This window comes from Terrapene carolina, unplaced genomic scaffold (genome assembly GCF_002925995.2).
Source record: "Terrapene carolina triunguis isolate 2854851 unplaced genomic scaffold, T_m_triunguis-2.0 Scaffold49, whole genome shotgun sequence".
NCBI classification, from domain to species: Eukaryota; Metazoa; Chordata; order Testudines; family Emydidae; genus Terrapene; species Terrapene triunguis.
In genome coordinates, this window is record NW_020664400.1 from 2641220 (window position 1) to 2661752 (window position 20533).

Sequence of the window (20533 nt, forward strand, 5' to 3'; positions counted from 1 at the left end):
AGGAGTGGAGGATAAGGGTCACAGCTTTCTGACCTGGGTGCCTAAATTTGGGCACCAAAGTGCTCTGACTTTCATAGGCACTGAGCAACCCCCCTACCTCCTGAAAGCCAGGCTAGCTTGTTAAGTCTTGAAAATGTAAGTCACATAGGCGCGGACTCCGTGGGTGCTCTATTGCCAGGGATCAGTAATTCCTAGGCAGCCCCACCCCCACCATCCAGTTAGTAGACAGCTGCTATGAGCTGTTCAACTTTTGTAGCTCCTGGGCTTGCTGCAGCAGAGGCTGACCCAACCCTGTTTCAGCCCTCGGTGGGGGGGGCCTCCTCCAGCAGCCTCAGGGAGCTGCTCCAGCCAGGGTTGGGGTGGGCGAGGGGAGAGTGCAGGGCTCCCTCTGCTCAGCAGAAGCCCAGCCTGATCAGCAGCGGTGAGACCCTGCTCACCTGGGTCGCCCTGCCGCCTACCTAGATCTCCTGGGTAAGCTCCAGCTCCCAGCCAGCTCCAACTGCAGGCAGCACTATGTGAGTCCTGTTTCAGGCAGAGGGAGCCTGGCTGGAGTGGGGGTGCTGCAGTGTCAGGTGAGGGGGAGGGGAGTCCACCATGGGCGCAGTTTGGGAGTTGGGGAGCCTGCAGAGTCACTGCCACTGCCTTCCCCCATTTCTGCCAGTGCCGAGCTGCTCTGCTCTTCCTAGGTGGGGAAGTGTCTGTCCTCGGGGGTGCCATTTAGGGGGGGGAACTGTCCTGGCCCCCCCAGGATAGTAAAAATCAAATTTGTCTCTCTCATCCTCCCTTGCACCCATGCATTCTTTATCCAAAATACTCATTTGGCACTGAAGTTAAATAGGTGTTAAAATCAGACAAAACAGTTTTTCAAAATGTGATTTTAAAATCCCTTCCCCTCTCCTTTGCTCAATTTTCTGTCTTTTGACTCTTGTGAATATCATTTCACTAGTTCTCCTGGTATCATAGGCTTTGTCTGGACTAGCATTTGTCCTTCTTTTGTAATTGATTAGCATTTACAGTCAGATTGCCAATTGCTTGTTAAGTATCAGGACATGCCTCAGGCAAACCACAAAACTTTGTGCCCCAAAACAAACATTTGTGGGGAACCTCAGTTTTCAACACAATTAGCATTTGGGATCAATTAGCTCAAATTATAACAGGACCACCAACTCTAGTCTAGACAAAGCCAAAGCATGAGTCCCCTAGGCTAGGCAGGGCCTGGATCTTTAACATAAAAGGAGGCAACATAAAAGTATCTTCCCTCCCCAAAACAAACATGCAAACAACAAAAACCACCTAGCCCCCCAAATCTTCATGCCTTCTTTACACATCAGAAGAAAAACAAATGACGGCACAGTCTGTTATTGCCCCTTTACAGATCACCTTTAAAAATGAAATTAGCCTTTGCAATCCTAATTCCCCGAATTCAGGGTAACTGACTTTTTGTGGGGCTGAAAGACTGGATCTGGGTGTGAAAATTTCTCCCTTTTCACCGTTGCAAGTACATATAGAACAGAGTGCTGGGAGCACAACAGAATAGGTTAGGGTAAGAGAAAACTGATTCAGGGAAATTGGCCCTCAAAAAAAATCTTGTCTTTGAAAATTGCCACAGGGTTGGTTTAGTAGTCAAGATTTTTGAGGTTGTTTAAGTGAGATACAGTCCCACTGAAATAATCATGTAACATCCAAATTTTACACTTCTTATAACTTCTGATTTTTTTTACACATACTTGGGGCTCAAACTATGGCTCTGATCCTGATATTACTCTCTCGGGATCAATTGTGGATAATTTCCACCACCCATTTCCATTTTGGGGAAGCAATAATTAAAAAGCTATTCAGGGACTGGGGTAGAATTTATGATGCAAATTTAGGTCATTTGATCAAGAGGTTCCCAATATATGTCCTCCCTCTGCATTATGAGCTTCTTTTTCAAAATACTCTAAATTCCACATGCACAATGAGATTATCTAGGTATGCCACAACAGGGGCAATGGTGCAAGTTTGGAATAATTTGGGTCTGGCGTTCCCCACCTCCCCCCCCCCCCCCAATAAGAAAACTTATAATATTCCAGTTGCTCTAAAACTGACATGCATAGTGAGATTATCTTGAACAACTGAAACTGAGGTAGAGGGGAACTCACCACCCAAAGCTATTGCGTTAGACTATTCATCTCTTTGGAGCATCCTAATTCATCTGAGCACACCCCACTGAATGGGCCATTCCACACATACCACAGTACTCCTGTACTGCAGAGGGCTGTGCAGAGCCCCTTCCTTTACACTAGCTCCCTGAAGTAGGGAAGCTCCTGGAGGTCCCTGCTATTCTTTTTGCTGCTTCCAGCTGGTGGATGTGCTCCTCACAGCCCATCAGTTACCATCCTCCTTTCTTCCCATGGCCCTTCCAGCCCTACCGGGGGAATGGTGGGGCCAGGAGGAGGGCAGAGCTGGTAGCAGATCATTCCCCTCCCATAGGTGCCCTCCATGCCCCCTCACTAACACCTCTTCCTCAAGAAACAAGGGAAATTAACTGCCCAAAAACATGGTTAATGCAGGTCTTGTTTACACTACAGTGTCTTTGCCAGTATAGCTATGCCAGCTAGACTCGCCCCTGCTTAGTACCCTCTTCAACTCAAGAAATGTGTTTCAGATTCCTGCTGGCACTGCCAGTCTGACGTTCCTTCTCTGGCTTGTCAGATTGGGTTTATATCTGCTGGTGAACCACAGCGCCTCATTAGACTGCTTCCCAGGCTGGTGAACCAACTGTGGTTCATTAATTTTATATCGGTGTAGCTCCACTGATTTCATTGGGATTGCTCCTGATTTACATTGCTACAAGTGAGGAGAGAATCAGGCATAAGCACCAACTCCGTGGTGCTCCAGGGCTCAACACCCATGGAAAAAAATAGTGGGGGTGGTCAACATCTGCCAGCCACAGCTGTTCAGCTGGGCCACTGTTCGGCAGCTGCATGGGGCCTCAGGAGCGGGGGCAGGAAGAGTCGGAGTGTGGGTGGGACCTCAAGGGAGGGGGTGGAGTGGGGCTTTGGGGTGGAGTGGAGGTGGAGCACCGACCTGGAAAAATAAGTCAATGCCTATGGAAGGTCATGCTATAGGCAAGGGGATAGAAACTAACAATACAGTCTGTTGAATACAATGCTCCCTTAAGTCTGACCATGCAACATGTACTTGCATATGGGGCTGGAATAGGCCCTATGTGGAAGGGTAAAGGATGCAAGATCAGGCGTTACAGGGCAGGACAGCAAAGATTTCAGCTTTTCTCCACCTATGGGAAGCAGAAAGGTATGCCTGGGAATCCTGGACTTGTACATTTAGTTTCCTGTGATCGTTAAGAGATGAAGTGCAGGTTTCTCAGTGCACATGCAATGGGGGAGAGAAGCAGTGACGACCATTATCAAGAAGATAAGAAAAGATAATACCTCTTGTCCCACCCCACCCTCAAGCCTCTGCTGGTCTTCTAATCAAACAGCCAGCCCCAGCAGTATATCTGGTATCTAGGCACCCACTTTCTAATCTGTTCATCCTTCTGAGGGACATGAATGTGCTTAGTGCTCATAACTGAATGAGTCACTAACTGAAAATGCTCTGTAAAGGTGACTTGCCAAGGAAAAATAAATAGAGGTCTGTCTTTTTGCTGCTTTGAGATAAAGAAGGCCTCAGGTTTTTAAATATTTTTCATGCTTGTTTGTTATCTTAGTATTGGAACCACCAAACCTGTGTTTTCTGGAGGTCTCAGATGTGAGTTAAGAGCTTTCCAATCATGGGGCAGTGTTGCTAAATCTTAATAGAGAACTCTTTTCTCCCATTTGTTTTTAGGTTGTTTGGGTTAAATAGAGGTTACAGTTGGAATAAAATTCCATTTCCCCTCTCAGCTAATCAGCTGTCACTTCCTTGGTGTTTGCTGTAATACATCAATTTCTCCAAAGATCCATAGTGCTTTCCAGTGTAGAGAAGATACGTATTGTATAGATGTTATGGCCAGAAAGGGCCATTGTGATCCAGGCAAGAGATTATCACCCTTTGATTTCACTGTCAAGTCCAATAATTTGTGGTTGCATTACAAGATATCTCTGTAGGAAAAGATTTCCAATCTGGATTTAAAGACTCAAGTGCTGATGAATTTATCCCATCCCTTGGAAAGCAGTTCTGGGGGTTAATTTCCATCTCTGTTAAACGTGTGCTTTTTTTCCCAGGGTGAATTTTTCAAAAATCCGCTTCCTAGTATTTCTAAAAACAGAAAAACCTTCCTTAGCGGTGCCTCACTCCATCCCAGAGAAGGACCCACGGCCAGTTCTCTTCTTTTGCAAGTCACTGTTTGCTAGAACAGATTGAAAACTGGCTTCTTCCAAAGTGTTGCATTACCGTAACCCTGCTCGAGCTTGCAGCTTCCTTCCTTCCCTCTTTAAGCCAAGTTGCAGCCACAAAACTTGGAATTGACCTGCCCTTTTTCTTCCTCTCCAGGGGTCTCTGCACACCCTTCTGCTGAAGTCAGCTCTCATATAGTGGAGGATGCAGCTGAACAGACGGTGCTTCAGGGTCCCAGAACTCCTTGCCCTGGCATGAGAGAGCAGGTTGTGGCAACTCCACAGTCCAGTTTAAGGTTCTTGACTAGCAAGCCAGTCTCCTTGGTCAAGTTACAAGTTGTCCCCGTGCCCAGGTAAGAACCTGTAACCTGCAGTTCAAGCTGCTCTTATCCCTGCTGTTGTATATTGTTCCTCACTTCCAGTGATCAAACCTTTCTACCTGTTGCCATCAGCCAGCATGTCACTAGCCAAGAGATCTGCCATGCTTCTGCCATCAGTGTGTGGGGTCATGGGGCGGGTGTTTGGCTTCATGTCTTGCTCCTGAGCTTTGCAGAGTGTTGATCCTGCAGTGTCTTGATTATGGCTGCAACTACATCAGCCCTGAGGTCTGTCTTGCTTGTTTCTAGGTCAGCAAAATGTGGGGAAGACCTTAACAGGATGGTGGACAGGGGTGGGCAGAGTGGCCATCAGCACAATGAGCCCTGCAGAGCTGTGGTAGCCCTGACTAGTGATTTTTTTAAGGGGGAGACTGATCTGAAGGAAGCCTCAGTGAAGGGATCCATGTTGTAGCCTTTCAGATGGGCATGGGCCTTTCGTTGTGGGTAGGGGAAATCCTCCCCAAACCTCTCCTGCTTTATAGTGCTGTGTCTTTGTCCAGGGTCTACGTGTGGGAGACCAGACCAGGGCAATGGGACTCTTCAACCAGCCAAGCTTCTGCTAAGTGGCTCTTTCTCTTCTACTCTTTGCAGAATGAAGGGACTGTCTGATATGCAAGACTTGAAATTCTTAACCCCAGTGCGGCGTTCTCTGCGGATAGAGCATGCCATATCCCGTTACCCAGAGATGCTGAAGGAACATGACACCGTAGTGTCTTCCCTTGATGAAATAATGGCCATGGAGGATGTGAGCCAGATTGTGTTTCGTAAAAATGAGGCCTTGCTGGAAGAGGAGGAGCTGGAGCTTTAGGCTGGTGGTGTTCACAAGCTTCATGGCCTTCTGTTATGGTTTCCTCTGCCCGGGGTGAAAGTAACTTAAAGGACTTACCGGTACTCCAGAGTCCTGTGGAGGGGGACACCCCCCTGCACCCCAATCAACACTGACAGCATCCCCCCACCCCATTGACACTGACCCCGTGCCCCCCACCAGCTGACAGGATGCCCCAGGATAATCAGCGAGGGCACGCAGGGCTGCACTTATTTATACGCTACAATACAGGGCATTCACTGGCCACTTTCCCACCAAAGGACCCCACCCCCCGGAATCCTACTTGCATCTGGTCTGATTCTCGACCTGCTCCCTGCCCCATGGGGGACCAGCACTTCTGCCCCCATCCAGAGATCTAGCCCCATGGCTAGCCGGGCTCAGACAGGCCCCTGAGATGATGCTCCCCGGCTGGGCCTTTTGTCCCGAGCTGCACTACCCAAACCTCGGGAGTTTTCCAGATAAACCCAGCGCAACCTGAGTCCCTCAGTATGAGGCTTCCTCCCTTTCCAAGAAGGTCACCCAGCAGGCCAAGAGCTGCCCAGTCACTCAGGCCGTGGGGATGGAAGGTAACAATCGCCCCGGCCCAGCGTCTGGTTGGAAAGAAAACACTCTGGCTAAAAGTATCCCCTGCCTGGCAAGCAATGGAAGTTGCCTGACTAAAGGGGAGGCCTGTAAATATACTAGGGGAAGTGTGTAATTGCCTTTCTACAGTGTTACTACTCTTAATAAATGTACATACCCTGTGACACAGTATGACCTAGTGCATTGCATACTGGCCTGGGACACAAGGTAGCTGTTTTTGGCTCTACTCTTGGCCTGCTGGGTGACCTTGAACAAGTCACTTCACCTGTCTGTGCCTCAGATTCCCCATCCATAAAATGGGGGAGAATAATACCGCCCTTTGTAAAGTGCTGTGAGCTCAATGGATGGAAGAGCACTATGTAAGAGCGAGGTGGTGGTACTGTGATGAATCAACGAATGCTGAATACTTTGAGCCATTAAATAGCAGAATAGCAGGGTCCTGCTGAGCCAAGAAGGGACACCAGAGCAAAGCAAAGACCTTGCAAAGAGGCCCTGGGCTCTAATCCCACCACATGGGCAGGGCTTCTCAGCACAACTAATGTTGGCACCTCCAATAGCCTTGTGCCTCTTGAAACGGTGCAGGAAAACTCTCAGGATTGACTTAGAGCAGCTGGTTTGGCTGCAGGACCTCCCACTGCCACGGCAGTGCAGTATTTCAGTGACCAGTGAGGAACTTCTTCCAAACTTGTGGTGACTAAGTATTTCTAAAGCATCTTGTCTGCTCAATACCTAGAGGGGGTTGTGCATGGTCCCAGTCTCCACACTGAGTTGGGGGACACATATCAGACCCTCTCCCCCCAAAGACAGTACACAGTGGTCTTACTTTGTAGTATCTTTAATTTAAAAAAATGTATACAATAGCCTTAAAAATTCTCCCACCTTAGTCAAATTCCTCCATACTCAAAGAGCTGCCTGTGTGCTTTGAGCCATGAAAGTCAATGCAGGAGCAGCTCTGCACACAGTCTAGGGTGCTCAGACCCAAAGGAACCTCCCTTCCCTCCCCCTCCCCCACACACACTGTATTTTCCATCCCCTTCTACCTATGGATGTAGGGCCCTCTCAGCACTATTGCAGGGATAGATGGTGTATATACACTTGGATGCTGCTGTGATCTGGATGCCTGTTCACTCTGTGAGATAGTCTTTGCACCACTCTGGTAGCTGACTTGATTTAAATTTACAATCAGGAACTTTCTGCCCTGCTCTGGAAGGCTGCAGTGCTAGGGCACACCTGCATTTCCGCTGGATCCATCATTTAGCACCAAAGGGAAGAAGTATGGAGCTTGTGACTTTAAACTTCAGTCAGGTTTGAGCCTTATTGGGACAGTTTGGATTCTTTTATTCCCTGAACAGACCTAGGACAACCTTCATGCACAAGCCTTTAAAAACGGTACTCAGTTTGTGGGAGGGGGTTGGGCACTATCAAGCATCCCTGCTGATATAAATGCAGTAGGGCTGCAGAGTGTTTCCTGAAAGAGGAGCTGGGATCCCAGCTCAAAAGAAATCTAGCTATTCAATTTATACTGAATGAGAGTTCACATTGCCTGGGGGGATGGCGGGGGAGTGGAGGCAGAGGGCACAAACCAGCACTGCCTGCTCCAAGCCCTAGAATCCAGGTTCAGCCACAGGGGTTGTAGCCCACGAAAGCTTATGCTCTAATAAATTTGTTAGTCTCTAAGGTGCCACAAGTACTCCTGTTCTTTTTGCGGATACAGACTAACCCGGCTGCTACTCTGAAACCAATCCCCAGGCAATCAGCTTTCTTTTCCCATCCCATGTAAGAGCAGTGGAATCTGTCAGGGTCACTAGCTCCTGGCTTGTAAGGGGTGAGTATCTGACTCCAGGAACCCCACCACTGTAGTAGACTCACACAAAGCAACAACTGCTACATGAGTCAACCTAGCAAAGGAGAAATCAGAGTGGGGACTGGACAGAGAAACTAGCATCCCACAGACTTCTAGTGCACCAGCAATGGCCTCTTACCCTTCCCTGGCTGCTAAAGGCCTTTCTGCCTCAGAGGCAGTTGAGGGGATACCTGGCCATGAACTGTCTCCACTGAATCAATCCCTGGAGGAAAATGCAAACAACTGCTGGATTCCAAAGGGCCCCCTTAGGCACTGGTGGCTAAGGCTAGACTGGTAGGGATAGTTAGCATGCAGTGTTTCTTTTCAGAACACTCTCCCGTTTCACAGGATTTTGATGCCTCAGAAAAATGCTTTGTTCTGGGTTTGGCAGCTGCCATCCAGTCAGCAATCAATCAGCCTGTGGCCCGGCTCAGTCATCGTCGTCATCCTCAGCCTTGTCAGTGTCCTGAAAAATGCCTCTGAGGTTCTGGAATGAGAGATGGTTGGCACTACCTGAGAGCTGTGTCCATGTCACTGCTGCTCTAAAATCCATTCTCACGGAGTAGGAGTCTGATCCTGCCCTTGGACACAAGACCTGCCCAACTGCTAGTTCTGGTTTTCCAAACTCTAGAGCCACCACTTCCCTGCTGTGCCCTGTGTCTCCTTACTCAGCAGTAGGCAAGGGCCTCCAAACCTCTCAGCTGCGCTTTTCAAGGTGACACAGCAAGCCTGATGTACAGGCTGCTCTGCAGCAGGGAGGGAATGCTGGGCTGGAGGCTGTGCGCATTCCTGCTGCAGCCAGGCTGCTGCCTGAGACACACCCCACAGTAGAGTCCTGCACAGGACTATATTTTTAATGCCACTCCTCACTTAATTTAAGTATTAAAACTCTAGCCCACAACCACACTGGGTCCAGGGCAACCTGCTATATTTGCCCCTCAAATCTGGGGGGAGAGCTTCAAGTTTTCTGAGTTACTGAACTTTTAAAGGACAAAAGAGAGCAAATCTGAGCTGGGTTGCAACATCTTCCCCAAGCCATGAGCATGGGCCTGGGTAAGCTGACCCAGCAGCATCTGGCTAACCTGATTTGATTTGATTTGTGTGTATGATGCACCAAGTCAAAAAGGAGATCAGGGAGGCAGTACAAGCCCTGCACAGGTCACTAAGCCCTGCAGTGCTCAGCTCAAAGCTTTGCTGGAGAACTACAGTGACGGACACTAAAGAGCTCAAAGAGAATTGTAGCTTCCTGTCTAATCCAAAGGCAGCCAGTGGCCTGACTTGAGTACTACAGACAATTACTTGGCTGATTTCCTCCTGCTCCACCGCCCCATCGATCTCACTTTACTGGCTGTGAAGCAGTATTTCTGCAAAGGTGGAGGCACAAGCATTTCCCACAGGGTGTGGGAGTGGGTGTGGGCAGGGAGCATTTCTTCAGGTGCATCACAGCCTTTGCAGCCCCTGGCTCCCATCACATGACCTGGCCTGAACCCCCAAATCAGCTTGGCTTGTGAGGGCAGGTTGGAGTGACACTGCAACCCATTCTAATTAGGAACAGGCTGCCTTCAGTGCACCATCTCCTGGGTTTTAATTAGGAGGGATATTTGCATGAAAACAGGATATTTCCTGCTCTGGCTGCTTTTCCGCACCAGAAGAGGGATTAAGGCAGTTTGAGGCCCCTGTCATGCAGATGGCTCAAAGGAGCCCAGCACCCAGGACATCCCCAGCAGTCTGAGTGGGGTGGCTGCAAGCTGGCTGGTGCCATGGCTTTAAGGAAGCCCAGCTGCAGATGTAGCTAGGGCATGGGCCTGTCTTTGGTTGCTCTGCCAGCCTGCACCTGGGGTCAGTCATTGTGCTGGGAGGTTGGTGCTGCCTGTTAGGAGACACACACAGCACGCTCTCAGGGAGAGCACTTGGGCTCACTCCTTGTTGCTTTACCTGAATGGAAGGAACGAGGGCTGAAAGCTGGGAGTGTGTAAGGGTCTAACTTGGCTCAATGACTTGTTTGCTCACTGACAGCTGCCTTGGCCTCGCTGTGCTGCAGTACCCGTTGCCAGAGAACAGGCCCAGCAGGGCTACCTGGGCAGAACGGTTGCAGGCATCATTACCGGCCAAGTGCTGTGCAAAAGCCCAACTCAGTGAGGTCCAAGATCCAAATGCATCTGATCAGCTCAGAGAGCAGTTCCCGCTCTGGGGCTGTATTGAGTTCACTGCTGGCCCAGCCCATTTAGCGCCTGAGGCTGCTGCACTCTGAGTCTGGTACACAATCTGTGCCTTTCGGGAGCTGCTGCATTAGTTTTGCTAGACATGTTTACTCTTCACACCATGGCTGAGGTATGCTCTGTACTGCCCCGCAAGGGCTACCACAACCCTCAAAGGTCAGATGGAAGGGCGGAGAGAGCTGGTCTAGCCAGCACTGGTCAGGAAATCCACCCCCACCAGGGCTAGCAGCAGCGCTAGTGTAGACTGGCACAGGCTTTACCCATTCTGGGCAGGGGAAGAAGGCCCATGCCCACTCCAACTGCTACCACCATCCATGGAGCTGCAATGGTGGGAGGCCTTTGGAAAAAGCTAGAGCAGCCCCAGCTTCAGGGTGCTGATGACATGGCAGGGGCTGCTTGTTGGCTAGGACACGGTCAAGGAGTAGCCCGTGGGCTGGATGCAGGGCAGTGAGGGGCAGCAGGAGCCCAGTACAGAGGCTGATGCCCCCTAGTGGTGGGGAGAGGGAGGGGGAAGCTGGGAGAGTGAAGCAGATCAGCCCAGAGGGTGAGAGGAGAGAGAAGCCAGGTGCAATGAACGTAGAAGGTGGAAAGGTCGGAGGTGAAAGAGCACAAGGTCAACAGTGCAGCCACCCCCAGGCAGGGAGAAGAGAAGCCCCAGAGGCGCTCAGCAGTGTTACCGACACCCACCCACCTGGTGGCCGTGGAAGCTGAGCTGGTGCAGCCGATGCCCCGTTAACAAGCCTGACTCCCTGAGCTCCAGGTGCACGTGCTCTACAGTCGATTCATGCGGCATCTGTGGACGCAGGGAGGGCATTTGCACACAGAGTTTGGGCCCTGAACTTTGTTTCCCAGGAGTGAGCCTGAGCTTCTCCAGCTCTACACTGCCCTGCCTTGGGGCCCACCTCGTGAGCTGTACCAGGGTAGATCTAGGGAAGCAGCGACTGGATGGACCCAGTGGTCTCTCCCCCCATGCCTAGAGGCACCTCCCAGCCTTTATACATCTCCTTCCATAGAGGGCTTCAAAAGCATCTCCCACATCTCAATGAAGCCTCACAAGAGGGGTCAATAGCAGCATGCCCGCTGAAGAAACTGAGGCCCAGAGAGTCCCTGGCAGGGCTGGGAATAGAGCCAGCTCTCCTGGCTCCCAGCTCAGTGCCTGAACCACAAGGCCTTTCTTGCCCTCAGCAGTGCCAGCCTCATCCTGGCCTAGGGCGAACCTGATCCCATTGGATGGCCCTGTTGAGTTGCCCTCTGGACAATGGCCAAGCTCCCAGGACAGGCCAGCCGGACTGACCCAGGGCAGAGTCCTGGCCATCATCTCCCTCTCTAACCCAGGCTCCCTGTGGACCCAGCCCATCTCCTTGCCCCGGATTTGCCCTGGCCAAGTGCGTACCAGCACGGGCGGTGCACGGAACAGGTAGCTGAAGGGGTAGTAGAGGAAGTTGATGAAGGAGGCGGCGTAGAGGTCTGCATAGCGCATCAGCTGGTTGGCAAAGAGCGTCTGGCGGGAACCACAGCGGAAGAGGCTGCCCATCTTCCCGTAGCACATGTCCATCTCATGGGTGACTTTCTGCAGGAGACAGCAAGTGAGTCAGCATGGCCTGAGGCCCAGCCCTGCCCTGGCTCCCCAGGGAGGAGATGGGGGCCTGTCAGTGTAGGACCCTTTTTTAAATGGACAGTCAGATATAGGACAGACACCGCAACAGAGACATCAAAACAGGCACAGGTGCACGCTCCAGGGGACTGGCCAACGCTCAGGGCTATGTACCACAAGGCCCAACAAAGTCTAGGGAATCCCTGCCAGGGACCCCCAGACCCTACTGTGTCAGGCCCTGCCTGCTTCCTCCAGTGCTAGCCCCTCCTGGCCAGGAAGCTCAAACATCACCACAGCAGAGTGTCGCTCTTCTGCCTGGCAGAGGTAGCTCAGATTTTGCTGCCCCTTTGGCACCAGCCTGGCACCGATGGTGTTCATTCCTTTTGCCCCTCCATGCAGAGATCAGCTCCGGCAGCAGAGGATTTGGGTGTCTGCTTCTGCAGAGCAGAGCCACACACCAGCAAACAGCAGGAGAAGGCACACGAGCCTTTCTGAGGTGGGAAAGGGATCAGGAGGTGAACTCAGGGGCCCCAGCACCAGGCTTGACCCCCCCGAACAGCCGCTATAACTAGACACAAGGAAGCAGAGATCATTCTGTGACCCAGATGGGACCTGCTGTGGGCCAGGAAGCCAGGCCCTGGGGACTGGGCTGGGCTGGGCTGGGCTGTTGCTCACTGCCCTGGTGGGGGAGCAGGATGATCCAGGAGCACCAGCTGACAGTCTTCCCCTCACATCTGCCTCCCCACCCCACATTGCCAGAGGCATGGAGGGAACAGGAAGCAAGTTTCTGCTCTCTCACTCCCCCAGCTCTTAAAACAAGTTGCAGGGCCGCAAAGCCCCTCCCTGAGCCAAGAGCGCTGGGTACCTGGATCTGGCGCTTGATGGAGCTGATGTCCGGGCGCTCGCTGCTGCCGCTGTCCAAGGGCCTGAGGAGAGCACAGCACGGCACCAGCGTGAGTGTTGCTGGAGGGGGCAGTCCCAGCCCCTCCATCCTCCCAGCCGCTCCCTGCACAGTGCTCTGGACTGAACAAGAGCCAGAAGGGGCCATTGCTACATGCCCACAAGGCGGTCCAGTTAACATCCAGACCCGGGCTGATTCTGCCAAGTGCATGTCAGATGCCCCAGAGCCCCCCTCATGCCAGGAGGGCATCCCACCCCCGCCTGGGTGTAACTGACACGAGGGACAGGACTGAGGCCCTGCCCCTTTGTGCTCCCTGACTCCGGGATGGGTCATGGCGCAGCCCTCGCTCAGTGCTAACAAGGGGTTGTTGGTTTCCGAGGCTCTGCGAGGGAAAGCATCAGGCCCCCGACAGATTGGCACAGTGTGACAGCAATGAGCAGGCGTCAGAGGGACGGCCTGGCACAGCGAGTGCCTCTCCCAGACCTGGGGCCTAACCTTCAGGGACACTCCAGCAACAGTTGGAGGCCTTAGGAGGGGGAGAAAGGGTCCCCAGGGAATAGCCCCATTGCAGGGGCCTGCCTGGCTGGCAGAGAGCAGCTATACACAGTGCATGGCATTATGGGTATTCTCTGCATCCCAGCATGTATGTTAGAGCAGCCCCAGAGCATCTCTTGCTTACAGTGCATGGCCCCAGAACTCAGGGAGCTCCAAAGGGGGTTAAAGCCCCTCACACCCCCTCCCTGTCGTGCCTCAGGTGACAGGGCTCAGGCCCTCCGACATGGGGATGTTCCCTGGAGGGGCCTCATGTGCAATTCCAAACATCCAGAACGCTGAGCGTTCCCAACCCCTTTCTGCCATCCCCCAGCTAGAGAATGTGCCTAGGGAAGTTTTTGCTCAGCCACACCCCTTTGAGTGTACCCCGCACCTCACAGAGCCACACGGTCTAACTTGCAGCTGCATCTCTATGTAAGGGGAGCAGTGTGGAACGGGCGAGGTCACTGCTGGGAAGGTGCCCGCTGGGCTGCCTACCCAGGGCATTGCAGAGTCTTGGGAGCTAGCTGGCTTGGTGACCATCGCTCCTCATGTGCGGGGGTGGGGGTGCTTGTGGGGTTTCCCATTCACAGCTCAAAAACCAGATTTCCCAACACCTTCCCCAGCCACATGACCCTTGGGGGCAGAGCCAAAGGCAGATTCTCCTTCTACTTCCACCAGGTTAAGGCCTTGTCTATACTACAAAATTAAGTCGACCTACAGCCACCGCAGTAATTACTGCAGTTTTTCATGTCCACACTGTCCTCCTTCTACCAGGAGTGCACGTCCTCACCAGGAGCGCTTGCACTGACAAATGGGGCAGTGTGGGGGTCTGACAGCCTGAGCTGTCAGCCCTGTGCCAGGCTCACCGCTGGAGCCCCCCCCGCCCCGAGCTGTCAGCCCCACCCGAGGGCAGGGGGCTCCAGCGGCGAGCCTGGCATGGGGCTTACAGCCAACAGGCGATGTCAATAATGCAGTGTCTACACTGACAGTGTGTTGCCCTAACTACAGCGACCTAAGTGCTACGCCTCTCACGGAGGTGGCGTTATTAGCTTGGTGTAGTGGGTGACTTACATCGGCGGGAGCAACATTGTACTGTAGACGTAAGCTGCCTTATGCTGACCTAACTCTGTAGTGGAGACCAGGCCTAAGTCAGGTCAGCCTTGGCTGAAAGCAGTGGGGCTGCCCCTGGAATAGAGGAACCAGCTCTGGCTGGAGAGCGCTAGCCCAAGAAGAATGAGTGAGCGTGTACTAATGGGGTGGGGTCTAACCCCACCATTTCGCAACCTTCCCTGCAGTATTCGTATCCAGGCCAGTCTAGAATTCACACTCTCCCCCTCCAGCTGGATTCACTAGCAACAAAACCTCACGTACACAATGGGCCCAGCAAATTCAGCCACGGAGATGGGGACTCTCCGGCACCAGCAATGCAGAAAACAGCGCAGGCGCACAGAGAGGCCTCAACCTGCTGCCGCTGAGTCACTCTGAGCTCACTGCAGGGGGAAGTTGGCCCACAGAGCGTCTGGCGCCTTCCCCCACTGCTGGCTGGCACGCGAGGCGGCCGCTCGCCTTTGCTGTTTCATGGGGAGATGGGATGCGGCTGCTTCTCTTTCGTTCCAAAGCTGGCAGCGTGACAGGCTTGTTGCTCTCTGACTCACTGGCTAGAGAGCAACAGCTGATCAGTGTCTGCACAGAGCCTGGCCCAGTGGGGCCCTGGTCCATGCCTGGGGTTCCCAGGCATTAGCACTGCACAAACAATAGATGGACAAGGGGGCAGGAGGGGCCACTTTGACGTGACCCAGCCAGGGCACTCCAGGTAAGCGCTAGCTCATTGCCTAAGGAGGTCCAAGCACTTTGCGGACACAATGACTTAGGCCAACAGAGTATCACTATCCCTGTTACACAGATGGGGAAACTGAGGCACACAGCGAGGAAGGGGCTACACAGTGAATCAGTGGCAGATCTAAGAATAGAACCCAGGAGTCCTGCTCTAACCCACTAGACCCCACTCCCCTCCCAGAGCTGGGAATAGAACCCAGGAGTCCTGGCTCCCAATCCTGGTCTTGATCAGTATTTCTCATTCCCCGTGCAAGGTGCTGCATGGACACAGAACACAGGGCCTGGCCCCAGGGAGCTTACAACCTACCAGTGCTTAGGGTGACCAGATGTCCCATTTTTAAAGGAACAGTCCTGTTTTTTGGGACTTTTTCTTATATGGGCGCCTATTACCCCCCACTCCATGTCCCGTTTTTTCCACAGTTGCTATCTGGTCACCCTACCAGTGCTCCCTCTCCAAGTCTGCTTTCCCTACACTGCCCCGGACACGCAGGGGTCTGGTCAGCTGCCGGCATAGGCTCCACACCAAGGGGTGTTGCTGCTGCCCTTCCCCTTGGTTATTCAGTCAGACAGCCACAGGTTTGCCCTGTTCCAGCTGCAGAGAGAGAAGCTGACATGTTCCCTGAAGCTCTGGGCTCTGTGGCGGGGAGGAACCAAACTGTGGGTCTGGCTCTGGGGTCTGAGCCCCCAGCCAAGCACCAAGTGACCTTCCCCCACCTCTCTGCACTCAGGCTCCGCCACGCAGCTAGAGCTCAGCTTCTCTCCTTCCACTTACTGGTAGAGCTCCGCCAGCAGCACGTCCAGGCTCCGCAGCTCCTCGAAGATCTCTGCAAGCAGAAGGGGGGGGGGGGGGGGGGGGGGGGGGGGGGGGGTTATCTGGGAGTGACATTCTCTGTCAGTCCTGGCTCCCGACAGCCCCGGCCCGCCTGGGGGTCAGACGCGGATCCTTTCCCCAGCTGCATGAAGCTCAGCACAGCTTAGGATCAGTGGAATTGGGGGGGGGGTTTGCACCCCAGCACAAGCCAAGGACAGCTGGCCCAGACCCCAGAGCCAGACCCACAGCTGGATGCAGCACTCCCAGGAGCCCATGGTGACAGGATCAACCTCAGCTCAGGCCTTCTCTGGGCTGGCCCATGGCATGAAGCTTCAGAGAGATTCTTAGCAGGTCCCTGGTGCTTTGCTGTTAGTCTGTACCTGCTCAGGGGGGTACGCAGCCCCAGAAAGCAGGGGGAAGAGGTTCCCCATCGGGGGGGGAAGAAGGGGGGAACCAGGCATGGCTCTAATGCTTCCCTCGGCCTGGGCACTGGCTGTAGGGCTCCCCAGCACTTTGCCGCCACCCCCCACCCCCCAGCCCTGGGACACCACCCCTGCCCCATGCTCCCCCGCCCGGCGTCCAGGCTAGGGCGCTCCTCACCGCTCTTCTCTGTCCACACGTGCAGCTCTCGGGCCAGCTCGGGCACCACCAGGAAGGTGCGCCAGCCCTGCCTCTTCTTGGACTTGAGGATGTCCCCGAAGATGTGGTCCCCGATGTAGAGGATGTCCTTGCCCTTCACCCCCAGGAGGTCGCACACCATGTCCGAGGAGCCTGGGGCGAGAGGACCGGAAATCAGCGCCTGTGGCCTGAGGGCACACTCTGCCCCCAGGAGACCATGTGCTGAGGGAAGGTCTCAGCAGGATTCCTGGGGGCCGGCAGAGCAGCTAGAGGCCCTGGGCCAGCGGGCGGGTGGGGCACCAGGCATTACCTCCAGAATAGACCGCGCAGTGCTGGAGGGGTCCGGTGTAGGTCCCGATACGCAGCTTCCCCGTGTCCTGGAAGTAAAGGCAGGGTGTTATACTGGGCAGACAGCGAGGAGCCATGCACAGGGGGCTGGATTCTTGAGCACAAGGGGCCCACTCAGCAGGCCCGGGGGTTCCCAGATGAGGGAGGGTCAGGGTCATGCACCCTGCTGGCTGATCCAGGGAGCGGGTGAGGAGCGTGCTGCGTGGGATCCAGTCCGACACCACTCAATGACTCAGACAATGTCTGCTGGGTGGAAGGGACAGAGAAAGCAACCCTCAGGGAGTGGTTGGAGGGGCCAGGATGGAGACAGAGGCCTTTGCTGCACCCCATGCATGGCAGAAGCCAGCTAGTGCAGGAAGGGCACTAAAACGAGGGCTGGAAGCACCCACAGCAGAGCACAAGCCATTTCCAACCCATCCAACGCACCGCGTGCTGGGCGGCCCCAGCCTAACCAGCCAGCACGTGGAATTCCAGCTCCAGTGCCCGGCTGGCTAATCCACGGGCACGACTAACATTTGCAGCTATGCCAGCTAATCTCATGCTTCAGGGCACAGAAACTGACCCCTTGCAGAGGTCAGGCAAGTGCCGCCCACTTCCCATAGCGCTCGGTAGGGCGGTCTCTTTGCCTCTGGAACAGCAGAACCAGGATTGTGGGGTAACCAGACCCATGCTCTGCTCCAGTCTTGCACTGCCAGCAGGCCCTGTCTGGCTTTCCGGGGAAGTCACTGCAGTGGGGGCCCTACCGTGTTGACCTGCCGCAGGACGGTCCCCTCAGCGAAGAAGAGTGGCTTGCGTGTGTCCACGACAATCAGGTCAAAGTAGGAGCGCCATGGGCGCTGGACCTGCAGGGAGACACCAGGTCAGGGGCCCGGCGGACGCACCCTTCAAAGTCGCAGCTCAGGCTGCTCCCAGGTCTGGGCCCACTAGGTCAGAGACAGACTTCCCACCCCACATCGCTAGCACTCGGTTTTCCTGCAGCCAATCCCAGCCTTGCAACCAGTGTCCAGGAGCAGCGGTCAGATACCACGGTGATGGCCAGATCTCCCAGTCCACCTCAAGAGCCACAGCCCAGGAGCCATCACCCCTCCCCCACAGTTCCCCCTTGGGGTTCGTCCAGACTCACCTTGTCTCCCAGGTCCAAGGTGAACAGGTACGTCATTATCGCCTGCCAAAGACACAAGCGTGGAGTTGGCATCAGCTGCGCTGGCACAAGACGCTCTGCTTAGGGGCAGCGGATGAACGGCACTCAGAATACATGCACTGAAAGCCGGGCTGGCTGACAGGGGCCCGGGCTCTCCCAAGGGAGTGGGGAGCCGCGCAGCAAGTGCTGTGATCACACAAAGGCTGCCCAGCCTGGCACCAGCCCCACACAGGGGGCCCTGGATACACCTCACTTACTGCCCCCAGGCCTTGAGTCTAGCTCTGTCCTGCACAGCATGGGGTGCAGGTCCTTTGCTGGGATCACGGAGCATCTCGCACTCGGGGACCCTCGGTCCCTCCTGTTCTCTGCCGGGGCTCTCCACAGCTGGCTGTCCTGAAACGCTTTGGGCTAATGCTGGTCACTGGCTTGGAGACGGGTCTGCGCTATACAGAGGGTCTGGCTGTCCCTTGCACTCTGACTCAGAGACAGGAGTGGCTGCTGGGAGTCACTTTCTGATTTTTAAAGCAGCGTGGCTCTTAATTCGGGCCAGGCCAAGCCCCAGAGCAGCCCCCATGGTGAAACCAGGCCGCATGGGCTGTGAGCTAGCGACCCAGAGACAACCCCAGGGCCCCATCCCCTTTCTGTTTGTTGCAGGCGAGCCCTGATGCTGTCTGACAAGGGAGATGACGCAGCGCCCCCCCCAACACACCCCCAGGGGAACCACCTTTGTCAGGCGCTCTCCCCCTGCCCCGTGCATGTATTTCAGCTTGGGTGCTCAAGGTGCCCCCCACCAGCAGAGAGTGCTGCAGACCCACAGGTGGGGCAGGGAGGCTGGGGCAAACGGCTTTGGCTCAGGCTGAGAGCACAGGCCACGCCAGCTCCTGGGGGCCCCGTGGGAGAGCTGGGTACTCACATCTGTGTAGTTGTAATCGCTGTTGGTGGCCAGGAAAACCTTCCCCGCTTCCTTCATGCGGCTCAGCAGCAGGGGCACACGGGGCTGCGCAGAACGAGATCCATGCAAGGGGCTGGCTTTGCGGGCCCGGGCAAGGGGGCAATGGTGCCCCGCTGGGGCTGGGTCCTAGGACCAGCACTAGCTGGGGGAGTTCCGGCAGACGAGGCCTGCGTCCACAGAGCTGGGGGAGCAGGGTTCCTGGCCCGGCTCGCTTGCCACTGGGTAATGCAGTAACCTGGGAAGGGCAGCTGGGCGGGGAGGGGTGTTGTCGGCCAGGGGTGCCCCCACTCACACAGTAGGGGGATGGTTTTGCTCAGCCCTCCCTCCCTCCCCCCCCCCATACACACACACTGCAGGAAGGGAGCCTGAGAGAGATCTCAGTGCGGGAAGGGAGGGAGCCAGTCTGGTCCCAGGGGGCTGGGGGAGCAGGACAGGTTTGGGAACCATGCTGGCCATAGAGCCCAGGGGAGGGGATGCCCAGGAAGGATGCATGGGGGCCGTGTCGACCCTGCAGGGCATGGGTGTGATGCCCCTCTAGGCCTGTTTGGGGGGAGGGGGGGGAAAGCGCAGCCATTCCAAGTGGGGGATGCAACACTCACATCTTTCACCACAAACTTCTCCAAGTTCTCCAGCGTCTTCTCCTTCAGGCAGCCCTGGGCAAGCGCGGGGAGAGGGGGCGGGTCACAATCGCTGCCATCTGCCCCCGTGGGGCGCTTGCCCCCTTCCCCTGCCCATGTGGCGTGGGGGACTCTTCTTGTGCCAGGAAACGGACCGAGGCCCCAACTCCGTGTCCCCCCACACACACCCCGGTGCCCCCACAGCAGCACCCAGATGCCAGTGCCTTGGAGCCACGCCTGGCCGGGCCACATCACAGCCCATCACACTCTGTGTCGCAGCACGGGCGCTGAGGCCCAGGGAGTGTTAGCCCCTCCCTCCGTGCCCCGGGGCACTGCCCAGTGCCCCATGCTGCAGGACAGAACCAGCCCCATTGTACGGTGTAGGCCCGTGCCCTCAGGAGGAGCACAACTTCACGGGAGAGAGGACAGCACCCGGAGCCCCCTCACTGGGCTCCCAGCCAGCATCTGATCACCCAGCTAGTCCCTTCCAGTCAGTGCTTCGTTTGTAATGAAAGTGGGGCCGGGGCTCCGGACTGCCACAAATAAAGCCCTGGTTCCGATGCGGTAACTCACCTTGCTCATTTGGGGCCGGGACTCCACACTTGCCACTCAGGACACACGGTGCAGGGCAACGGGCTGAACCGGGCTATGCCCAAACCCACAGCTGGAGCCCCCGGGCCAGAGGAGCAGCCCGGCCAGGTGAGCCAGACGGGCACCTCCCCGTGGCTGAGCCGGTCCCATCAGGGAATCACCTCCCCTGGCAAAGCCATTGGGAGCCCCCTTGAACCGGTCCCATCTGCACAGGGAGCAGAGTGTCCTGGGGAGGGGGTCTGTGCATCCCGTGGCCCAACCTGTCCATTAGGGGTGGGATCACACAGCTGAGCTGCCAGCTTTCCTGGGCTGGGCGTCAGCCTCCCATGCGGGCACACAGTGCCTCTAACTTGGCTCAAAGAGCCAATCGGGAGCCCCCACTCTCAGGTGGGCTCCAGCATCCTCTGCACAAACACCGGCAAGC

General features: G+C 55.2%; 2 protein-coding genes across 2 annotated transcripts in view; one reads left to right on the plus strand and one right to left on the minus strand.

Annotated features, from left to right (window-relative positions):
• Positions 1 to 20533, plus strand: part of LOC112104839 (cytoskeleton-associated protein 2-like) — a 46361-nt gene that overhangs the window by 22581 nt on the left and 3247 nt on the right. Inside the window, exons 8-9 of the mRNA XM_024197399.1 lie at positions 4477 to 4672; positions 5288 to 6036. Coding sequence (XP_024053167.1) covers positions 4477 to 4672; positions 5288 to 5504 — 413 coding nt within the window. The 3' untranslated portion in view covers positions 5505 to 6036. The remainder of the gene's footprint in view (positions 1 to 4476; positions 4673 to 5287; positions 6037 to 20533) is intronic.
• Positions 8251 to 20533, minus strand: part of LOC112104840 (cytosolic purine 5'-nucleotidase) — a 29693-nt gene continuing 17410 nt past the window's right edge. The window contains exons 8-18 of the mRNA XM_024197400.3: positions 19501 to 19554; positions 18863 to 18946; positions 17932 to 17973; positions 17552 to 17650; positions 16771 to 16837; positions 16443 to 16613; positions 15804 to 15855; positions 12626 to 12686; positions 11560 to 11736; positions 10858 to 10959; positions 8251 to 8434 (exon numbers count right to left, since the gene is read on the minus strand). Of these exons, the coding sequence (XP_024053168.1) occupies positions 8378 to 8434; positions 10858 to 10959; positions 11560 to 11736; positions 12626 to 12686; positions 15804 to 15855; positions 16443 to 16613; positions 16771 to 16837; positions 17552 to 17650; positions 17932 to 17973; positions 18863 to 18946; positions 19501 to 19554 (966 nt within the window). The 3' untranslated portion in view covers positions 8251 to 8377. The remainder of the gene's footprint in view (positions 8435 to 10857; positions 10960 to 11559; positions 11737 to 12625; positions 12687 to 15803; positions 15856 to 16442; positions 16614 to 16770; positions 16838 to 17551; positions 17651 to 17931; positions 17974 to 18862; positions 18947 to 19500; positions 19555 to 20533) is intronic.